At 46.9% G+C, this 23660-nt stretch overlaps 2 protein-coding genes across 2 annotated transcripts in view; both read left to right on the top strand.

Annotated features, from left to right (window-relative positions):
- Window positions 1-2011: 2011 nt before the first annotated feature.
- Window positions 2012-19988, top strand: LOC144145610 (uncharacterized). Its single transcript, XM_077677283.1, has 5 exons — window positions 2012-3848; window positions 6775-7019; window positions 11192-11395; window positions 15312-15426; window positions 19107-19988. The coding sequence occupies exons 1-5, from the start codon at window positions 2211-2213 to the stop codon at window positions 19659-19661; spliced, it is 2757 nt and encodes a 918-aa protein (XP_077533409.1). The 5' UTR covers window positions 2012-2210; the 3' UTR covers window positions 19662-19988.
- A 2229-nt stretch (window positions 19989-22217) lies between these two features.
- Window positions 22218-23660, top strand: part of Rim2 (replication in mitochondria 2) — a 46932-nt gene continuing 45489 nt past the window's right edge. The window contains exon 1 of the mRNA XM_077677280.1: window positions 22218-22385. Within this exon, the coding sequence (XP_077533406.1) occupies window positions 22345-22385 (41 nt within the window). The 5' untranslated portion in view covers window positions 22218-22344. The remainder of the gene's footprint in view (window positions 22386-23660) is intronic.

Raw genomic sequence — 23660 nt, 5'->3', positions numbered from 1 at the left:
ATGGTGGCGCCACTGATGCGCTGTGTTCAGCGCCATCTTGCGGACAACGGAGGCATAATTTCTGAAGTCCGTGAGCAAACGACGTCCGGAGGATAGTATTCCGCGCAGTACGATTATTAGAAGAGAAAGAAGGAATGACCGCTATTCTGTTGCCATGCGATACGAACAGCCAAACGGTACTTTATTAAATAGAATATGGTATATGGTTCGCAAAGGCGACAGGAAAGCGATGCATCACACAAAAAAACAGTTTTAAACAAGCGCGGTTTGGTCTCCGCGCAGCGCGCGGTCACGCTGTCATTTCGCAACGGCTTCCACTGAACACCAGCAGCGCCGCCCAAATAAAAGATAAAAATAAAAAGACGGAAGCCCGCGATGTTACCAAGAGAACGAGAGGAGTGCAGGAGTGTGCGTCTGTGTGTGCATCGCCTCCCGGAACCGATAATGTATGTGTGAGGGAGGGTGTGATCGCTGGCTCCACCAGTGGAAAATTTTTTGTGGGGCCGCCGGCCCCCGAACAGCATGAAATAACGGCATAACGTCCAAACGACGCCAGCAACGCCTTCGTTGCTGTGGTCGCTTTGGTGGCTTTGGTGGATTTGATTTATTTAGCCGTAGATCAGAACGTCTGGGTTAGAACTGCTGGCATAACCAAGCAGTTGGCGGAAAGCTTATTGTGAGGAGAAGACCGACTACGCGACTTCATGGTGCTTGCAGAAGCGAATTTCTCCCGTGTGTACACTCCCCTGTGCCTTGTACATGTCAGGAAGTGATTTGATGTGTTGTGTGTGTGAAATCGCGGCGAAAGGTTTGTGTGTATAAATTGCGACACCAAGGATAAGCGGCTTCAAGAGCCCGAAGATTCAGGTTTGTAGAGGCAGGTATTTGAAAATGCCAACTGCTTGAGTAAACTCTACCTCAAACTGCTGAAACTACGATGAGTTCGTTGGATGGGCTCATAAAAATATTACAGTGCTTTTTGAAGTGCTTTCATAGGTTTATATATGCATACTTAATATGCGAATAATTTTGGACGTAGATGCGCGAGACGAGGCTTTCATGAAAGCCTCTGAACGTTTATTTACCTTGTTTATCGCTCGACATAGACACGGGCACAGATATGGTAGATTGCACAACAGGAGCTTTAATTGTGCACGAATGATTCCTCTCGCATTCGGAGTGACCTTGATAAAATAAGACCATTTTGAATAATGGAGATTGTTTCAAAGCTGACAGTTGTACGTGATGTTTGTGTGACTACGCTGCAAGTTATCTTTGTCAGCAAAAATATTTTGCGCAACAAGCCCCACTTCAACTCGTTTTTCAAACGCAAACTACAAGTTGTACATGTTTGAGATATTTGAGAGTCCTTTAAATAAAAGTGTAGATGCGAGTCTCCGAATTGTGGCTGGTGTGTGTCCATCTGTTTACGGTTGTGTCGCAGTGTAGCGTGAATATTTACGTTTCTGTTTTCATTTTAAAGCTTCATATTTTGCTGGTATGACTACGTACAATTCAAGCATGCATATCCGTTGGTTGCTCCATGTATTTTCTGATGCGTGAACACCAAAGGCTGATTGAGGCGCTACAAAAATATGCACTGTATACACGGCATTTTTTTTGCAGCGGTCTTACGGCAAGTAGCGTGCACATACGCAAATGCATTTATGGATCTGTTCTTTTTATTTCTTTTCGGGTACCATGTGCTTCGGGAACGTCGGCGTCGCAGGCAGCTGATCCGTGTACTGTCGTCTGCTTGTATTGGAGAAGGGGCGCTTTCTAAATTATTTCGGCTTGTATTCCCGTACAACTCGTCAGCGTAATATTTCTATTATTATAACAATTGTGAATTAAAAAAAAACGTGGTAATTGTTGTATACTTATTTTACGGTTGTTGTTTAAACTAAGCCGCGTAGCGAACTGCTGTATATGTTTATTTTTTTCTTAAGAAAAAATTCCGCCGCCGCTCCCAGGTGGCGCCACATGTTTATTTTAAACTGCAGTGCACGAGGCCCGTAGTTGGAAGTTGGGGCGTTTACAAAATGTCCGTGTGATGCATCGTCGTGTGGGAATGTTGTGGCATTTGTGGTGTGTAGAGCTAGTGTGGTGTTGTGTTGTCAAGGCAAGCCACACCTTTTCATTCCTCAAGGCTTCAAGTACGTTAATAGGACGGAAGTAGAAGGCCGCGGTGGGCGTTGTTCCCGCACACTATGGGAATATCCGTAACAGTGAACGCTGGTGCCGAGCCCTTGACCGCTGAGCTTTTCTTCCCATTTGGTCTTGTCGCCGGGGGCACTGTAGACTTGACAATTTCGCCTTCGCATTCAGAGAAGGAAGATGATCCCAAGCGGCCGTTTTCTCTGACTCACGCCCTTGTCGGCGGCAGGAAAGTTCCTATCGCGAGAAACAACTTCGAGCATACCTACAAATCATCCTACTTGCAAAAGGGTCTTCAGGTCCGTTCGCCCCTGCTCAACGGGCTACGCGTGTGCCAGGTGAGGAACGTTCGCAGAGGGTCGTTTGAGAGAGAGAGCAAACCCTTGGTGACCGAACAAACATCGACGGCGGACGCGGCGAGAACGGCGGTGCGTGCAGGCTCTCGCGATTCGGAAATGGTGATCGCGGAAAGCCCGGACGAATGCAAGAAGGCGCTTGACGACATAATCAAGGCTGGAGAGCCCGCGACGAAGACTGTGTTCGTGTGCACTGAATGCTCTCACCGCACTTCAGACAAGGAAGAGGCAGTAGAGCACTGCAAGTCGCACCTTACTTCCATTGTCCCTTCACCGGTATCGAATACCACGGCTTCGAACCTTCCAAGGCGCGGCAGGCCTCGTAAATACAGGTTTTCTTGCAGCACGTGCCCACGCTCGTTTCCCTCACAGGAGAGCCTTGAAACGCACCGGCGTAGCCACACTAGTCAAAGTGGTAACGCCGTGCCTGCAAATTCTGCACGGAAAGACATTGTTGTCGACATACTGCGCACCGATAAACCAGTGAATATTTCTGGGAGCGTTATTGTAGGAAACAACAGTGGTTCTTCACACACCTCTTTGCCACACCTCCCTCAGGGAACCCTTGACGAAGTTGTGGAACCCCAATTGCATGATGTTAATATCAGTGCCGCCAACTCATTTTTCTGTTTGGGGTGCACCAAAGACTTTGCCTCCGCAGTCGAGCTAAATTCCCATCGACAGTCGGTGCATCCAGGGACGCACTTCTGCCACATCTGCGGCGAGGTGTTCAGTGAAGCCCATCGCCTGGAACTCCACGTGACGGAAGCACATGGGAAAGGAGTCTGCTTCTACTGCACACTGTGCATGACAGTTTTCATCAGCGAGGACGCGTTCAACAGCCATAAGGCGACCTGCGGTGTAGCGTGCGCCACCTCCAAGCGCAAACGCCAGGAATTCATCTGTTCTCACTGCTCTTTCATCACGGACACCTACGCCAATGTGTGCGACCACGTGGCCGAAAAGCACCCCACTGTGCCTCTGCACCATTGCACCCATTGCCAGAGGCCATTCCTGCATGCCGCAATGTGTGCGCATCATGTGGAAACGGTGCACTCGACGTCGTCGTCGCTAGAGGACGAAGAAGTTTCCAAGGAAGGCGTATGCAAAAAGAAGAATGGCAATGCCGCTTGTCTCTATCCTTGTACATTCTGCGACCGTGTGTTCAAGAGTCTCCAGGGCATCCAAGCCCACACAAACATGCACAAGAACCTTCGTCCGTACGAGTGCCGCAAGTGCGGGGCCTCGTTGTCATCAATAGGCAACCTGAGAGCACATATGGTCAGCATTCATGGCAACCCTGGTGACAACGCCAAGTGCCCACACTGTCCTAAGGTTGGCACCCTTTAACTCCCGAAAGCCTTGCCAGTTTTATGCGCTCTCGCCCTCGAGGATGTCAGGGATGATAGTTTGAGGCTGCTTTGTATTCTGACATACTGGCAGCTGAGTGAGTATTCTGAAAAATACCCTTCTTTTCTTTTCCTCATTGTTCGAAAAAAAGGCAATCCAAGCCGACCTTATTTATGAGCAGTTTGAGCTTGAAAGAAAAGGAAGATTTGAGGTGTTATATGGTTAATAGTGGACAGATAGTTTCCCTATGACGTCACAGTGGCTACCATACCATAAGGTCTTCGTTATTGCTATGGCTAGCACCTTATCAACTGCACCTAATCTCGAAGAAAAGAAAAAAAGCTGCAAGTGGGGTTCTGCAGTTGTGCCACTAACATCACATGCAAACTACTATGTATACCAGAAACCTGACGCTTAAGTACATTAATTTTGAAGTTAGAACATCGTACATGAAATAGCTTCTGCTATGCATACAAGCTCAATTGTTCAACCTTGCATTCTACAAACTACATGTATGTCAACAAAGTTCATACACAAATGTTCTCACTTGTTGAAGTTTCAGTGTGTGCTGGGAGAATTCTAGCTATCTCGTGTGATAACCTGACCGTCCCATGATGACTTGCCTCATTTAATTTTGAAGTGAAAGTCATGGGAGGATAAAATGAGGTGAGGATACTTTTTTCTTTGCTTGAAATGAAGACAGGCAAAGGAGCTTACTGACTTGTCATGTATTGTGTAGCGCTTTACGAAACCATGTGCAAAGTACATACCATAAGAGTGGAACTGCATGCAATCTATAACTTGTGAAACACAGATAAACCTCACTTGGCCTGAGATCATTGCGGAGTATGCTGTCACTAGCAATACTTTCGCACGCTATCAAAAAGATTTGTGGAGTCTAGTAGTCTGGTATTCAGGCACTTGACTGGGCGATTTGTCGGCACTGTGAAAGGAAATTCAGGCTAAGAAACCAAATTATGAAAAGGACCCTGCAACACTTTGAGCAGTGCAAGTAAACCTGCGCGGTGTTTACACTGCCAGGAATACCTCAGTGAAATATTTCACGGGCACATGAAGCGCTGAGCACGCAAATTGCTCTGAAGAACGCGAAAAACGAACCACGCTCTTCAATTTGCCTCATTATGCACCGCTGGCATGGCATAAACGATGTCATTGAAGCCATGGCTGTCTTATTGGCTGTCGCTGATCAGCTTAGCGGCTTATGTCTCGTATTTCCTGTGACGATCTGCCGTCGGCACTGTGTACCAACCTCTTCTATGCCTGAACCTGTACGCACAGTTTTGGCATTTCTTTTGTGTTTTGAGTGCGCACGGAGTTCTAGTGACGAACTCAATACTCCCCTTTCAACGACACCACTCGACAACAAACGTTCATTGCTTCAAAAATGCCCTACCACCCTGAGCAAGCGCTTGCGAGCAGGCAGCCATGCCTGCCTTCTTGTGGCACCAGACCGGAAATAGACCCCCCCACATTGCGGAGGAAAGGAGAAAACTCCCCGGCATGTGACATATCCAAGGCTGCTGAAGAGAACGCCGTGAGCCGCCCCCCTCTCCGGGAGAGAGCGCACAGCTTTCGTCACGTTGTCCGCGGTCGAGTTGAGAGGGAACAATTATGCGCGATTTCTCATCGCGCATAGTTTCGGTGATAGTGAACGGATTTTCATAATTTTTGTGGGAGGAGATTCCTGCGACAATGGAATTTTCCCCAAAATACATTCCGAGTAGTCGATGGTAAGTGCTGTAGGGCCCCTTTACCACACTTATAAGCATAACCAGCAAAAAAAATGATCGTGGTTTAGGTAATTGTTTTGCTTCCCCTTTCATGCACTTAAATGCTCGCCTCCTAAAAATAGAGTTACCAAACCCGTTTCATCTTATCTTCAAAACATCTTAAAATAAACCCTGCGCAGGAGACAGTGAAACATCCAAGCAGTCTGTGTGCATGCCTTTTATGTTTCCTGTGCTGAGTTTTTTGTGCAACTGTTTTGAAGCCAAGTCGTGAACCAAACTGGCCGACTTCATGGGCTTTGTTCCATTGTGTCATTGTTAGTAAGTTTCCTTTCATTTTTAACCTTCTTACTGAGGTCCTTTCCAATCATACTTGGTGAAACACAGTGACGGTTTCTTATCAACGCAGCGTGAACCGCAGAGTCGTGCTATCAATAGACTACAGCTGTTTTTATCCGCGCAAAGGTGAACGTGAATTTGCTGCTTGTATGATAACAGTTGGGTAAGCAAATCACACTGATACAAGGAGAATGCCTCCCACTCTCTGACTGCGGGCCCCCTTAAAACTAGGGCTACTTAGTCTCGATCTTCTCACCTTTCAAAAGGTTACTTTAAAGGTTACTTTGAAAGTAACCTGTCAGAAGGTTACTGTGTCACCTTTTCACAAGGTTACGTTCAATCTGTCCCTGCAGTGTGGGTCTTCTAAATAGAACCAGTAATTGAAGGTGGAAAGTATCAGTTTCTTTTGTTTTCATTGATGTCTTTGCAATGAAATGGCTAAAAATAATTGCATTTCTTTTTTTGCAGTAGGTAGTCACTAAAATGCAGTATGTTTACAATGGGAGAGAGCGAGAGGGAAAATCTTTATTAAACAATAATGCGAGAGTAGTTCCTCAGTCCAGGAGCCCATACATTTTGGGGACCTTGTTCACTTGCCCAAGTGTTTCACATATCATGCGAACTTAAGGATAGCCTGCTTTCTTTTCATTTAAGGCTACCATTTGTGTTCCCAAACCTTGTTTCTGTTTTGCAAATGATTGGTAATCCTGAGAAGCACTGCAGGGATGTAGGTGCTACGGCGTTCTGCGACAGCAAAAATTTAACTTTAAGCAAGGAAATAACCAGTGTTTTTATCAGCATCTTCACTATCCTTTCGTTGACAGGTTTTCAAGCTGAAGCGGTCGCTGAACATCCATGTGCGGGCGGTTCACGGGCAGAAGGACAGGCGGCAGTGCGACCTGTGTGGCAAGCTGCTGGCGACGGAAAAGAAGCTCCAACTACACTTAGCCCTGACGCACTTTGGCGATGTTGCCGGCTCGGAAGGCAGGACCTTTCCTCTGCTCGCCGTTCACAGGTGCAGCGACTGCAACTTCAAGACCTTCAGCTACCCACGACTTAAGAGGCACAGGTGGGTGTGTGTGCGTGATCTGTTGCTAAGGTGCATCTGAACGACACCAGAGATAAAATGAAGTTTCTGTTTTACCCGCTGCGGGGGCTCAGTGGCTAAAACGTTGTGGTGCTGAGGCTGAGGGCACCGGGTCGATCACGACCACGGTCACTGCTTTTCAGATGGAGACGAAAGGCAAAAACTCCCGTGCATCAAAATTCTGGCGCAAGTTAAACATCCCCAGGTGGTCAAAATTAATCCGGAACCCTCCACTAAAGTGCGCCTAATAGCCCAGGACTGTAGCTTCGGGGCGCGTTGAACCCCATAATTAGAAGTTTCTGTTTTGATACTTAGAACTGGCGGTTGATGGCCTTCTTCGCATAAATTCAATGCCTGAAAGAAGGGCTTTGCTTGCTGCTTACGAGTGACATTTGTGTTTTCAGTGGTTGTTTTTTGTAGAATTGAGCTGTGTTTTTTTTTTTTTTTTTTTTTTTTTTTTTTACTTATGATCATGCGCTTGGGGACACGGTAGCAACTGACTACGCACAGCTCCTGGTGTGATTGCGAAGTAATGGCAAGACAGGACAACGTCTTATTTTCTGGGTCATCTTCAACATCCAGAGTTTTTTAAGGCAGTCGGGCTGGCCTGAGTGTAGAAGGATTGTTAAGCCAATATTACCATTTACTTCCGTTACACAATTGCTGACAAAGAGTGGCTAGCAATTAGGTTCTGGGGAAATTCAATCGAGTGCGTTGTGTCCATATTCCCAAAAAACAGGTTGCATAGATGAAAGGCTGGGAAATCGCTCGGTGAAGCCGTACATGCAGGCAGCAATGCAGCAAACGAGAAACTTAATGGATGGGGGAAGCAATGTTGCCTTCATTGGTGTGATGCATCTGTGTTGACAGAGTAGTAGTGCACGTAGACTGCCACGCCACATGCCCACAGACTTGTGGCTACAAAACAATGACGCTCCTGGCTATATTGGTATGCCCTGGCAAGGACAACATGTGACAGGTTGGCGAACCAACGATAGGGCAGCTAGCTTAGAACCCCAGCCATTCCAGTCTGTAAGCTGCGTCAGTGACAAGGGACTGTCAAAGGGAGGACTCCATAACTCCCGAAAGATTAATTTGGCCTGAATGCCGAATGGAATCTGGGATCCAAGCAGGTCGTACAGCGGCACAAATGACTGCAGCGTTGTCTGCTCCGTAACCTGTCAAGCAGTGAGGAACGTGGTTACGTCCTTCTCACTGAGCATGCTGGTGTCATTGCTTTTGTCCCAGCTTAGGCCAGAGATTTCCATTGTGCGTGGATCAACACTCACGTCTTCAAAAGCAATCTTTTATTTGAGGAACTGATTTCGCAGGAGGCGTGAAGAAAGGGTATGACGGAAACCCATTTTTCGGCTCGCACATGTCCTGACGAAGCAGTGTTCGCTTTGTTACCAGTACCTGGCAGCCACGTTTTTCATCTCTACGCCACAGGTCATGCGTAAACCTATCCTTTCTGTGGGGTAGTGAGGAGAGCATCGTGACCTCAGTGCAAGCCACATGGCAAAGCGGGATAAAAATTCTTCACGTTTGATTTAGGGACGGCTTCAAGGGCGGCCCAAGCCTCAATGCAACTTTGTCCGCCATCAGTAACCAAGCCAGACGACCCACGTCAGCTATCTAATGTGGCACCTTAGGAAGATGAGAGTACTAGAGATGTTGAGACGATAAACTCCTTTAAGGATTGCCATTGTTTAAGGGCTTTAAGGATTGCCACTCTGAGCGGTGCCTGTGCCAATTATAATGTCATTTGCATAGGAGTCTTGCATACTGGTGATTGTTTCCAGAAAAGCTTCCCTAGGGGCTTGTAAGTGGCATTGCAGCATCACAACCAGCAAAAAATGGGCTGGAGGCAGCTTTGAAAGTACTCAGGCCATTCTGCTACTCGAAGTTGAGGCGTATTTTGGTAGGAAGCTGCAAACCCATGGGAATCGCAGCATATTTTGATGGTTATCCCGGGTGACCGCCTGGAAGTCGATCTTCTCGATGTCTGCAACCATCACTAGCAAATGGCATTGAAAGCCGACTCGGAGCCTAGGAAGATCTGCGTTTCAATAAGGCCCTTTCAAAAGTACATCATTTAGCAACAACTCACAGGAGGCATACAACGAAGTGTCGAATGCAAGACCCAGTTTAGTGGTGACAGCATTGAATGTAAAACTTTACAGTGTGGTGTGTAAAATATGTTAAACCTTTTAGTTTCTATCTGTGGCCTTCACCGTTCGTTAAAGTAAGCCCAGACACCTTCATCGTACTGGGGAAGCAGTTTCAGTTGTACACCAAAGTGCCACAACTGCATGAACAGTGTTTGCTCAAATAGTTCATAGTTGTCACCAGCATCAAGGTCAGGGTCTTGTATGAGCAGCGACACTTCGTAGCGGTGCCCTTATATGACTGCTCAACTGCCAGGTTGTCTGCCACACACAGTACTGCATGTCTATGGCTTTTAGGCACCACATAATTTATGGGGTGATGTCAACCCAGCGATTGGCAACAGAACTTTCACCAATGGCCAGTAAAAGTGCGCCGGATCCAGCTGATGCAAGGTAACTGGCTGCCACCACAGGATCCTTGGATGGTCCACCCAAAAAAAGGTCTCAGCAGCAGGTCAAATGTGGCGTCAGATGTGAAACGCATTTTGAGGCCATCCCGTGAAGGTCAGCCCTAATCTAAGGCTGACTCGGTCTGCTATGTGTGTCTTTGAGAAGTGTGCATCAGCGGCAGTGAAATCATAAGCAGTTTTGGTGTGCAGAACCTCTGCACTTGTGAGAGGAAATTTCCAGCGGAGCAGCCATCTTCAAGGTACCTCTAGTGTGACCAACCAGCATTCATGGTGTTTGCAGAAATGCAGTTTCAAGTCATGGGAACCATTCGTCACAACTTCGCAAATGGGACTAGCATCAGCTGCTGAATGCCTTCAGGAGCACAGGCCAGTGCTCACGACACGTCTCAGTGAATCGGCGTTCACTGGCTGCCAGTGTCCAACAGAGGTTCACATACTGGACCAGTATCCCAAGCATTGGCAGTTTTCGAGTAGACCAGGGCAAGACTGCAACTTCATGTGGATGCTGGTAGGATTAAACGTGTGTGATATGGCTTGTGAGCCAGGTTACTGCGCTGTGGTTGACTGAAGAGCTACTTCAGAGGGAAGACGGGAAGCTAGTAGGTCCAGCATCACAGAGGGAGGTGAAATGTCCCGCTTACTTGCTGCAGTCCGGAGATCGTGAAGTCTTGCAGACCCAAGCAGATTGGTTTGGCTTGCTACATCCAATCCAGAAATGGCCTACTTACAGCTGTGCACGTTTCTCCATCAACAAAACTCGTCGCAGTGCATTCCACAGTGCCATGGTCCTGTGCGGAACAGCAGGATGACTGGTATGGCAACAACACTTTTCAGACAAAGCCGTGGGAAATAGCAACATTGGTTGGTATAGCAGGCGTCCAAGTGGATTCCCATCACTGCAAAGTGTGGCACAGAGTAAAAACCCAGATTCGCAGAAAATTTGGGGTGGCCTGCGCCTTTGTTTTGCCCCGTTAGAGGGTGCTCCAGGGGTGCCTGCCGTGGTAAATAACTCCTCTACCATCTGTCGGTATAGGATACCACCCAAATCTGGTGCAAATGATCAGCTCCCAAGGAATTACGAGTTACCCAGTTACTCTTATGCTAGTGTTACGCAGCGTATCGCATGCCTGCAAGCAGCCTCCTGCCTTGCAGTATCGTAAACACAGAAGCAAGTGAAACCGCAAGCCCAAACTTTATGTGAAGTCCACTAGATGCATTCGGCTAGACTTTGGCAGAAGACATCATAAACAAAATGAAAATCTCTCGTTCCTTTTCAGTGACTACCTAAAATGTAAGAGAGACTGGGTGGAGCCAACTGATGGGTTATGTATACAGTGTGTAACTAAGTGTAAAAGGTCCGTAACATTGTTTTCCCCTTCTTCTTCTTTTTTTAATTGCTGCACAGCATGAAGCTAGGGTTGTTATGTATAGCTCTGACATGGTTGTATGCCACTGATTTGCAAGTGCTTCGAACAGGGAGATGTTTGCAGCCATCTTGTTTTTCATGGTGCCGGTGGCATTATGGTTAGCGAGAGTGTGCGTTATATTATACGTTTCCGCGTTTCCTTGCCTGCAGGGTGACGCACACGGGCGTATACCCGCACCAGTGCCCCGAGTGCGGCAAGCAGTTTGTGTTCCGGGACCACCTGACGCGACACGTGCAGAGCGTGCACCGGCGGGCACGGCTGGCCTGTCCCGACTGCCCCCGCACATTCTTCTCCGACCGCCACTACCAGCACCACCTGGACACCCACCGGCTGGCACAGGGCTTTCCCTGCATGTGCGTTGCTTGCTCTCCTCTTCCCTTGCTCTTCTGCCTCTGGTCAGCTGCCCGTCTCTGAGCAAAAGTTTGTCGTCATGGCATCGCCATCATACTCAGGATCATCATCACTTTATAATCGGGAAGGAACTATCAGAGATGAACTGCCTCACACCGCTAACGCGAGGAATTAAAATGCTCACCCCGCTTCCTATGAGAGACAGCAGTCCACAGAAATTTTTCCAAAAGGGAAAGGGGGGAGGGGACGAAACCGTCATGTTTGAAAAATAAACAACGGGAACTATTAATTTGCCTCTCCACCAGTCTTGACCATGAAACTAAAGCTCTTTACAGACTTATGTCCCTTTCCGTAAGTGCAGAAGTCCTGCTCCCCGAAACTGCTCAGAGAACAGCTCCCTGTACTCCTAAGCTTAGCTTCCTCTGTGGCGGAGTGGTATCGCGATTGTTTTTGTCATGAGAGGAAGTGAAATGGGAATAACAGAGAGCAGGTAATAGTTTGGCAAGCCATTGGTGAGAGAGGTCATGAGTTATAAGCTATGTCCTGATCCCCTGATAGAGCGTCGCAGTTTTGGGGCTTCATTTGACTGTATACTGCGCACTGTCACCTTTGAAGTCTATTACGAGTGTTATCGGCCGTCGGAAACGCACGAAGGATTTTGGATGTTGTGTTCAGTGACTTGGACAACACACATGTGAAACTTTAGATCAAGGTATGATGGGATCATGCGGTGAGCAATGAATTGAGGAAAAGGTGCATGGGGATGGCCTCGTTTAACTTCAAGACACTGGGAGTGAGAGCGAGGATCAATTGATTGTTAATGCACAATTATCAGCAAAAATTTGGGTACCACAAGGTGACAGGTTGTAAAGGTATCTTACCCACGTGGCCGCTCAGCAGCTAATGTGTGGGAGTTAATGGCCAATCAGGACCTGATAACACAAGGGAAAGTCTTGCTTTGCACCTCATGTTGATAAGATGTTGCATTACAGGCGAGTCCCACTCCATGTGAGGAACAGCGGCACAACAAAATAGGAACAGGGTGAAAACAGGAACACTCATGGAGTCTCCCTGACAAACGTGAAAGTAATGCTTCCCATGCTAGAAAACAATGTCAGGAAGAAGGCTGGTTCAAGGAATGAAAGCTGTTTTGAGCACTAGGAGTACTTTCGCTGATCTCTTGGGAAAACCAGAGCCGCAATAGCATAAAGCAATCGCATTAAATCTCCAAGCTGTGCTGTGCTTGCTTGGCTGTTTTTGCCCTAGCCTATGGGGTTATCGGTACATTCGCACGTTACTTATTCCCCACCCCAGGGCCCAGAGCCATCCATGCTCTACAGACAATCCGTACAAGCGCTGGATTGTGGAAAGTCTGTTGTTCATGGAGACGGATAAAGGCAGGAGATGACAGGGTAAAACCTCACAGGCAGCCTTTATTTCCACATGTGAACACTGTACTGCATACAGACTAAATCGTAGGCCATAACAGTGACATTGGAGACGAGGGCTTAAGTTCTAGATGGTTCGATTCACCGATGGGATACCATAGCAGCAGGACGCTGCACGTGCAGCTGTGGGATTGCGCTCCAAGATTGTCGGAAACGTCCTTTCGCTAGGTGTTCCCCACGACGTCCTGCTAGACTTCGTGGCACTATAGTTGCTGTGCAGGAGCCGGCTACCAGCCAAGGCAGCGGAGAAAAGGGGCAAGGGTCCCACCCTCACAAAAAGGGAACCTGCTGAGTGCAGAGGCTCTCCCATAGCACGTGCGCAAGGTCTGTCGCTTAGGTAACAGAGGCCGTGAAGGAAAGCTAGCCAAAAAATTAAAGCCGTTCCACTCAATGTGAGGGCTGTTGGGAGTGCAGAGCAACGATTCGCCATAATGGGCTGTGGCGCCGTTATCCGCTCACGCTTACCACCCATCATGCTCTTCGCCGCCCTGTCTCATTCTTCGCCTGATGAATTCAACAGAACCCTCCGCGGTGGCTTAGTGGCTAAGGCGTTGCGCTGCTGAGCACGAGGTTGCGGGTTGGATTCCCGGCCGCGGTGGCCGCTTTTTAGATGGAGTCGAAAAGAAAAAATGCCCATGTGTATGAGATTTCGGCGTACGTTAAAGATCTCCAGGTGGTAAAAATTCATCCGGAGCCCTCCACTTTGCGTGGCTCATCGCTTGCGTTGCGTCGGCGCGTTAAGCCCTACAATCAATCAATCAATCAATCAATCAATCAATTCAACGGAGGTTCTTCCAATGCATTTCAAATTTCCCGCCATCGCAGTGCTCGCGCGCCCCCTGCCTGAAATTGCGCCAGCAGGAGATCTGTTCTTTTTGTGCTTGCTTTTCCTCCCGCACGATCCCCACAGGCCGTATTGTTGTTTCTCAGGTGGTGCTCCTGTTCTTGCACTCATTTCCTTTGACGGTGCTTTTAAAATTTGGTACAAAATGTGGCATACTTCTTGAGGACACTGTCATCCCTCTTGCACCTGGCAGAGAATTCTAGCGTTGCAGTTGGGCATACAATGCTCACTCAGGTTAGCCAAAAAAAAAAAAAAAAATGGTGAAGCTTGCACTAAGTCGCACAAGGCTTCAACCATAGCGAAGCTAGAGGATTTCTTTGTAAGCCCTGAAGGACACACCACCACACATTGCATTAGGATTGAGTTAGGATTTACATGTTCCGTCGTCTCTTTTCACTGTGGTAGTAGTAGTCGTCATCATATCCATTTTCGTTGTCTTCCTCATGCATGACTGGCAGGCGTGGATCATTTTTTCCGCAGGCTGTCACATTTCTCCCAAAGTGGAACGCGTCAGCGCGCGCTAGAACAGGCAGCAACCAGCTTCGCGAACTGGGCGTCTGTAGTGTGAGTTTTCTTGGGCTTCCCCCTTGAGGCGCGGATGCACGTGAACTATTCTCTTGGTATTTTTTTTTCGAGCGCCACGCACAAGCCCAGATGATGCCGGGCACTCCTCATAAAGCATGTGCTCGTGCGTGCAGTAAACGGTGGTAGTAACTATGACTCAGGCTTTCTGTTGACGCTGCACATCACACACATTATGGCCAGCAACAACAGCTCCGCTGTTAATAACCCTCAAAGCCAGCAATCAGTTGTCACGGAACACCCACCTTGCACCTCTATCCGGCTTTCTGGTAGATTTTGTGGGGTTGTTGCTGACACTAATATTGAAACGTAACAAACTGCAGATACTGCAATAAAATATGTTGTTGGGCTAGTTGGTGCATATTGCTTCAAGAAAAAGAGTGCTAAAAACCACGACAGACAAAACGAAGGACGACAGAGCACATCCGTCTCGTCGTTTTTCGTTTTGTCTGTTGTGGTTTTTAGCGCTCTTTTTCTTGAAGCAGATACTGCAAGTTTAGTCCTAAAGTTTACTGCACAGCTCATTAAACTTTGGTGTTTGAAATGGGTATTCAAAATGGTACCTTGCCACTGGTGCCACCAAAGTTTAATGAGCTGTAAAATTAGTTCCAAGCGGTACTTCAAAAAACCAATTCTCTTATTGCACTCACCAGGGTTCATAGTATTTGGAAAATATAAAGATTACAGCTTTATGACAAACACTGTTTTGTCAATTGTTCCTCCAAAAATGGGAATTATCTCTAATTATCTTGGGAACTAATTGACTGACTCAAAAAATAATGGAATATTTGAAATCAGTGCAAAAAAAGCAGCAAGACCGGCAAGTTTTACTGAGTTTACTTAACAGTGAAAGGAAGCTGTTTTAAGAGCAGTCCCTTAAGGGAAAAAAAGTACCAGCAGAAATTTAAACTCAAATTATTGCCTGCTTATTGCCATTGGCCGGGGGGTCTTTGTTTCTGCTCTGCACTAAAGTCTGTAATGTAGACATTGCTCCTTTTCTTTGCAACACTTTAATCTTTTTTTACATCATTTCTCTCGTGGCAGGATCTGCAACAACTTTTATGAAACCAAGGCCGCGTTGGAGCACCACAGCCAGAGCCACTCAGAGAGCCTGCCCTTTGAGTGTGACCTGTGCAAGCAGCGCTTCAAGTTTTCACAGGTACTACTAGCCTTTTGCTGTCAACGTAACTAGTCTTGAAGGGAAGTCGAAACGAAATTGTGCGATGATTCCACACTGGTTATCGACTTCTTGTTTGTTCACACACCATTTACACAGGCTGAACGAGCTCAAAGTCCGTTCATTTTCGTTGTATGGACTTCTGCACACGGCGCCAGAGCCAGCATGAGCAAACCGAAGGGTAAAATGATGCTAAGGAATTGGCGCTCTCACCTTTCTCATTTGAAAATGCGTGTAAACTGCTTGGATTGTGGCCCAAGTATTCTACAATTTAATCTGGTAACACGCCCATAGAAAGAGAGATTGGTAGTCGAGTGTTCGACAAAACTTCGTCTAGTCAAGGGTCATATTTGTGAATATAAAATCGTGATCACTGACCAAGTCAAAAGAGCACGCCTGCCAGCACAATCACCGCATCGGTTGGTACGACACCGCTATCGTAGCAAAAGAAAGAAATTTGGCCTCCCGTCTTTTCCTCTAGTCACTCATCATCCAAACCACACCTCATACTGTCAACCGGACTGATGGCAACATGCCTGCAATCTACACGAAGTCATTGCGCCATATCTTGCATATAAATTGACGACGGCCTCTTGCCCGCTTTATTATGAACAAGGAACCCGTATGGGCTCCGAAACGTCAAATTTTTTCCTTTTGTCTTGGTCAGTGACCACAATTTTATATTCGCAGAAAGAGAGATTGTAAAGGTAGTGCTTGCAGATAAAAAAAACCAGCATCTTGGACTGGCAAACAAGGTTGTGTAATGCCTGTGCTACGTGGGAACTTTTGATTGACAGTTGAACGCTCAGTTACAAGTTCGCCCTGTGTATTTACAACGTTTGCTCATGATAGACAATTGGTTGGAAAGCCTTCGGAAGGCCTTTATGTGAAGGACCATAAACAGGTGGAACACGACAGTAGCAGAATGGCTACTGAAGGATGTCTTGGGAATTAACTCTTTCACGACCGTGGAAAAAATGGCCGATTTTGAGTGCTTACAGAAAAAAAATTTTTTTTCTCTTGAGCTACTGGACACATTTAGCATTGGTATGCACAAAATTGTAGCTTATAGATTTCTCTTTCAAACACACAACAGCAGTTTTGCGAAAGATGTAATTATGTATTGACAGTTTATTGGTCAATGAAACAAAAAAATGTGCAAGAAAGTATACACAAAACACAAATAGGTGATACTATTACTGAGCCTAAAAATTATTTTAGCAATTCTAAGATATACAAAATGTTTCTACGTTCCTAAGCTATGATTCAATACATAAATCAATGCTGTACACCAGCCAAGTTCTGAATTTCTGCGAGGCCCCCAACCTAACAGCCCTGACGGCTGCGCCACTCCGTGAAGCCACTCAAGAGTCAGCCAGTATCTCTAAAATATGCATCCCAGCATGCTTGTTTGTGTTCTCATGCAAAATCCTTATCACTGCAGTGGTAAGAAACAAGAAGAAGAAAAATCGCGCCCTTCAAAAGCAGCATGCGTCACTCCGCAGCGCTAATTTTATGCGAGCGCCGGACTATCTTGAAGGTGATAGTGAGATACGACGCGGTGCATTTGGCAAAATATCCCCGCCACACGTGTCCAGACCCTGCACCCAAAACTAATACCGCTGCCGTCCTATATTAGGCATATTTTGTTTATAAATACGGCGCGAAGTCAAAAACGAACATTTTCTGGCAGCACTTGCCGAAGTCTGAGGCTGTTGAATGGGAGAGTCTTAATAAGAACTAAAATCCGAAGAATCACTGCTGCTAGGGTAAAAAAAAAATCACCAGCAGCAGCGGCCAAAGTCCCTGAAACCGCTGTGCAGTGAAACAGGACACCATTATCGCCCAACTTGCCACTACCTTGGGTTCAAATTTCACTCACAACGCCGTCTACCCATGCGAAATGTAAACAAACGGCAACGAAACTGAGAAAGGCATTTCCAATAGCACGCCAGATGGTGTCAGTTGTTCGAATTGCACCGTTTTTAGTTTTTGCAGGAGGTTTGCAAATCATCGTTCACCCGTAAACGATGGCCTATGGCTCAGTCACGAAAGAGTTAAAGGGGCCATGCAGACAAAATGCAACTTTCTTCGATTCAAAAGATTGCCTCGTTAGATTAACACTGACAGCACTTATAACGCGAACTTCACTCAAATAAGCTATACAATTAGGAAAAAGGAGAATGGCCGTGCGACCCACTAGCTCATTCATCGCAACAGAACCTATGATGTCATATGCTCAGCTGTGCGATTGATTGGCTGAGGCCGGCAAAAGCAAATGCAAATTAGGCAGGGCTTATAAGCTTGCTGAACAGCGTATTTCCGCTTAAATTTAAGGCACATTCTTTTTGTAGCAGTAAAAATGGTGGGGTGAGCAATTGAACTTACGGACGAACACGGAAGCATCATAGCAATTACTGCGGCGCTTTGACGCTGACACTGCCTTGTCTGACACAACACTGACCAATGACTTAAGCGGCACAGCCATTTGCGTGGCCGCGTTTGTCGAGTCATAGCTGATGTTTTTGGAAACGATTAGTATCGGCCTTAACAAAAATATGGCAGGTCCAGAAGTCTGGCCAGAAGCAAAGTGCAAACACTGGCACTTCAGCGCTATTGCAGCGCTTTCTGTGAAACTGGGTGATAAACAAGGTGACCAAACGGCCGTCTGAGATGGTAGCAGCCCTGGTCAGGAGACTGTCTTTAGTTTTAAGGCCCTGTCTGGATACATCATTGCCAACATCACAAGACACACGACTTAGCGGGAGAATAAAAATTTCGGCTTAAAATCTTTAATTTCTCAGTGAATAAAGCATCGTTTGCTGCCGGAAAAGCACTAAGGGCACTATAAAACACCAAATCGTTCGAACAGAACAAACTTGTGTTTTGTCTGCATGGCCTCTTTAAGCGCAGAGAACTTGGTGAAGGGATGTGATCAGAAAATATAAAGGCAAGTAATGGGTTCTGATGACATGTGAGAGAGAGAGGCCTTTGTCCTGCAGTGGATGTCAGCAGTGTAATGATGATAATGGCCAAAAGCAGAGGCAACCTGGCATCAATTCATTTTTTGAAACCAGCACGAGTGAATAAAGTGCAGTGCTGTCTTGTCGTTGTTTCTTCTCAATGTAGCCTTTCTTGTGCTTTTCCTCCTTTCCAAAAAGGCCTTTTTTCCTCTTTCGTGACACGTTAAAAGTTTGCAAAAGTTTCTATTCGGCTCCCACACACTCGGTCCTTCGCCAGCAGACTTGACATCATCAGACATATGGGTGTCAGAGTTCGATGCGACGATTCACTGCTGGGGCAGACATTTTCGCCATTATCATGTCCGTTTTAAAGTGCCCGTTTCAAGTGCGCCCCGATTGGCTGAGGGGAAGATGACACGCCGCATCTGATGCAAGACAAACAAAGTGGTGCATTAGTTTCTGTGCAGTGGTGCAGTGTAAAAGCCTCGCAAGTGCAACTACGTCGTGTGTTGAAACGGAGGTGGAGGAGGAACCCTTACGCATTGAACCCTTACGCATTGAACCCTTACACATTGAACCCTTACGCATTGAACACGTTCGAACCCTTACGCATTGAACCCTTAGGCATTGAACCCTTACGCATTGAACCCTTACGCATTGAAGAACTGTGGCGGGGCAATCGTCCTTCCTTCCCCTCAGGGCCTCTCGGTGCACCGCCGGTTCCAGCATCGTCGGGAAGGGAAGAGCCTGTGGCAGAACGGGGACCACACGTGGCGCCACAGCTGCGACGTGTGCCGCATCCGCTTCAAGTACCACAGCAGCCTGGCCGCCCACCGACTGTCGCGGCACGTGGACACGGAGCGGCTGACGTGCACCTACTGCAGCCGCCGCTTCCACTCGCAGGGGGTGCTGGCGCTGCACCTGCGCTCGCACACGGCCGAGAAGCCCCACGTGTGCCCGCACTGCGGCCGGGCCTTCAGCATCCCACACAACCTCAAGAACCACGTGGTCACCCAGCACACCAAGGAGTTCAAGCTCTTCTGCCCGCTCTGCGCCAAGGGGGTGGTGAGCCAGCTCAAGCTGCGCCAGCACCTGCTCCAGTCGCACAAGGCCACCAACAGCCACCGCTCCCCTGCCGCCTCTGCGGCCAAGTCCCGCTGGACGGCGGGCCTGCCGGAGATCATCGAGGACCTCGCCATTGCCCAGGTCGCCATCGACGACCCGGCCTCCATCTTCTCCGAGATCATCATGTGAATCGGAGACGTGTTTGGGTTTCGGGCAGTTCAGTACCGACTGGGTGGGAGGTCGTTGCAGTTCTGGGGTTCAAGTTTACGAAGCGGATCTCTGACGAGTGGCTTACGCCTAGTTTGTGAACCTCGCCAGTTAGTTTCGATTGTTGAAGAATCGTTGCCTTATGGACAAATAAGACGGAGGCACAGACGGTACAATCAAGCACCCAGAAGTTCCCCCGAAGGGTACATGTATGGTGACTTCTTTTGGAACAGCCGTGCCCGGAGGAAATTGTTTACATAATTGTTTTAATTGTTGTTTATTTCCCTGAATAAATTTTCTGGAGCGTTCTATTTGTGCTTGACATGTTAGAATGAAACCGCGAATCCTGACTCGACTCTCAATCTAGCTCGTTTGCGGTAAGTACCATTGTCGTCGTATTGGCTGTTTTTATGGCTGAAACTGAAATATACTTATGTAGTTGGTTTTGACTCATGTCAATGCTTCTGTGTCATTACTAGCGCAGTTTTGTGAACATTTGAAACTCCGTTCATTACAGTGCACCTCATAGCTTAGGCACAACGTCATCATGTAAAATCGTAATTTTAATCTTTGGAAACTTTGTGTATTCTTTAAATATTGCTTGGCTTTCTATAAAACCAATAGAATCTCCACACGTTCATTAAAGAAAGGGTGGGAATCAAAATGCAAGTTGGAAAGCCACATTGTGAATGATAGAACGATCATGTATTGTACCCAGGAGTCAAATTTTATCCTTGACCAAGGGTACTCCACAGAGTTTGTCAATATTAGCAAAGCAGGTTTTCACTCAAACTGTCGTTCCCAGCTTCAGCAACTCTTGCACCCAGGAGTTGGCGGAGTATAATTAATTTTTTTTTTTTGTAATTGGCCAAATCAGTCGCATATGTAGACTCGTACACCAGAATGGTGAAGTCAGCAACAAGTTGGATTCCTTCTCCAATTTTATAAAACTTTTGGAACTGTTAAAAAACACTTTTTCACGGCTCTTTTTCCTTTCTAGTAATTGTATAAACACAATAACAAATGTCTCATTTTTCCTGAATTTTACTATTGAATATTACCATACTTCCAATTCTATTACAACCTGGAGTGAAGCGGCGAATGAAATCTTTTGATGTGTCAGAGCTACACGAGGCGTCAAGCTAATTTTCTGCCCTGGCAGAAATTGAGTGACAGAGCAAGTGACGCGCAGTTACTCTGACAGAAGCCTATGCTGCTGCTGTCACTAATTGTGTTACGCCGTGTAGGCACTAGTAGTACCCACTTCAGAAGAGAGTATTTCTTATGGCAGCTGACGCACTTTCAATGGCTTTGTGGTCCGATGCGTGCATGGACCGTCTGTGCGTGACCAGCTTGTCTCTTAAGTTGAATAGTAACAGAACTCCCTCTCTGTCTTGTTGGCGTGGGATTTGATTTTAGCAGCACCTTTTTTTTAAACCATTTTACAATGCAGCCCCTTCCTAGCAATCTTGTTTATTAAGACATGTCGATTGAGCGGTGTTTTTCGTTAACGTGGGGCTATTGTAAGCTGTCGTCATTGGAAAAACAGTTTACCTTAATTAGCAAACTAATTAATAATCCCAAGACTTTTTTAATGCTGCCCTTACCGTAACTATTGCCTGTATGATATCCGATTGGTTCAGGGTCTATAAAACCTTACTCTGTCTCGGTGAAACGAAATATGACGTAACGCAAATGCCGTATGCGCTAATTGATTTCCGTCGTTAATAAGGTTTCGTCACGTAGCGTTAGGATGTGAGCTAAACGTTGTGATGAGGTAATAATATTTCAGAAATAAGGTAGCACGTGCTGCGCGCGTCCGGCTCATTTCGCCCTACGCTCACGAAGGCCGCCCTGAAAGATAATGCCTGCGCTCGGTGCAGACGACCTCGCGTTGTCAATCGCGGCTTTCATTCTGTAGAGAACACTAAAAACCACGTTTCATGAATGTGTTAGGTGATATAAAACATGAGATCGGAATAACAGATGATCGCAACTTCACTCGCGCAGTTGCGGCAGTTGCGGCAGTGCACCGCTTGCTGCTTGCATCCATGGTTGCATCGCTAGCGCCGGCAGCGCCTCTTTCAAGCCTCTTTTCTGCTCTTTTCCTTCTTTACAAGCAACAAAGTTACACAATATTTACCCTGATAAACAGAAAATCAGCTTTTCTTTTTATATTTGTCTAAATATATGGAAATACCCATATTCTCGGCGATGTTAAAAGTCAAGTGAGGTTGAAAATAGCAAAACTTGTAAACAAATCCAAAGTTATTATCATCATCACTGTTAAAAACACTAACGCCGTCTTTAGCCTAAAAAAAGCACTACACCTAGGGTTTGCTAAAAAGAATACTTTCACAATTTTTATCTAACCTGTGCTCGTAAGTAAGATCACTACAATTTTAGGCAGAGTATAAAAGCGGTATTTTTTTTGCGCTAGGTATTTTCTTGCAAGAACGCCAGGGGCTCTGTTTTTGTCGTGGTAAACATTATGCCACGTGACCTACGAGAGCCAATGCCGGCCAAGTGTTCACGTGCTCGCCAAATGATCGGTAAATCAGTGGAGCCGTGAGATGCGTCCTCGCAGCTCTGAAAAAATTCTCAGCAGTGTGTTCAGGAGCAGCGTCGAAGTTGTTGTGCGCGATCTTCATGTGTTCTGGATGGGATGTCTCATTACGATGCCATAATACACCTCTTGGCAGGAGGGTAAGTGGCCCGTTTTAACAGAACGTAGCGCAGGCAAAAATCCCGAACCAGCCATGCGGCGGCGACCGGGACGTGACCGTGTTTTGCGAAGGCGAGTGTCGCCGCACAGTCAGCCGCCTTACGCCGGAAACTATGTTCTCTGGTTATGCTCGGATCGGTTTCGAGAGCTGCTAAGGTATCTATCGTAAAATCCCATCGAAACCGTCTCGTATTCTTCGTTTGGTGGAAATGTTAGGGAATTTATCGGATCTCGGTGCTTCTAAAATGCTTCAAATTGTAGAGCGTTTTTAGATCTCGCATGAGCACTGGCAGATGCATTCAGTCCCTGTAACTTTAACGCTTTAATAATGTCCTGATTAGTTCGCAGTACTTTGATAAGCAGCTGTACCCTGCTTAAAAATAGAACGTTACGCAAATGGCTTTTTCACACGCATATGCTTGCAGTTAATTTGTTAAAGGGCTCTTCCGCAGGTCTTCCGGGCATGTCCAAACGTGTTTAGCCATCTGTTTAGTGTCATGGACAGTATTCTTTCGAATTCCGAAAGTTTGAGCCCACTAAACCGCATTTCTATGCAACCGAGTGGGATTGGAAATATGGGACGCACGGCTCCATTGTTATTGTTTGGGAATTGCACACAGCGTGCGGACGCCGTGTCGGTCACGTTCGCAGCAGCGGCGGGCCGTAAGGTCTGTCCCGATTGCTTGTGATGTTCTTTCTTGCGGCATTGGCCTTTCCAACGCCGACTCAACTCCGCGGAATCTCTCTGCGTTAGTGACTTCCATAATTCGTGATAAGCTTTTTTCGGAATATTTCCATTCCGAAAGAGAGAGGGGGATAGCGTTAGTTGCGGCTTGAAGGTCGTTTGCATTTGCTTGTTATGTTTATCGTGAATAAAAATAATCAGGATTGTATTACACGGCGGAGGAGAGAAGTGTTGTTTATCAACGCTCAAAACTTCTGCCGTGCAGGATTTTTGCTAGTTTTTTTTTTTTTTTAGTTGTAGTTTAAGCGTAATGATTTATTTACGTATTCTGTCTTGGCGTCGCCGGTGAATGCCCTCCGGACGTCGGCGTTCTTGCCCGAGCCAGACAGCGTCGGCGTGGCGTTGCGCGCATATTTCGGCGCTCGAAAACAAACGTCTGGGAAACTTCTTCGGCCTGCGCCGGTTTTAGTTTCCGCCCGAGAGTTTCTGTTGTTTCCCGGCCCCACCCAACAGCCGTTTCCGCTCGCCGATCTTGTTCGTTACCGCAGCCGCGCTTTCGTCGCGGAAAATG

The sequence above is a fragment of the Haemaphysalis longicornis genome, unplaced genomic scaffold (assembly GCF_048455015.1).
Source record: "Haemaphysalis longicornis isolate Haplotype H1 unplaced genomic scaffold, Haemaphysalis longicornis Haplotype H1 scaffold_7, whole genome shotgun sequence".
Taxonomy (NCBI): domain Eukaryota; kingdom Metazoa; phylum Arthropoda; class Arachnida; order Ixodida; family Ixodidae; genus Haemaphysalis; species Haemaphysalis longicornis.
This window is presented reverse-complemented; position numbering and strand designations above follow the sequence as displayed.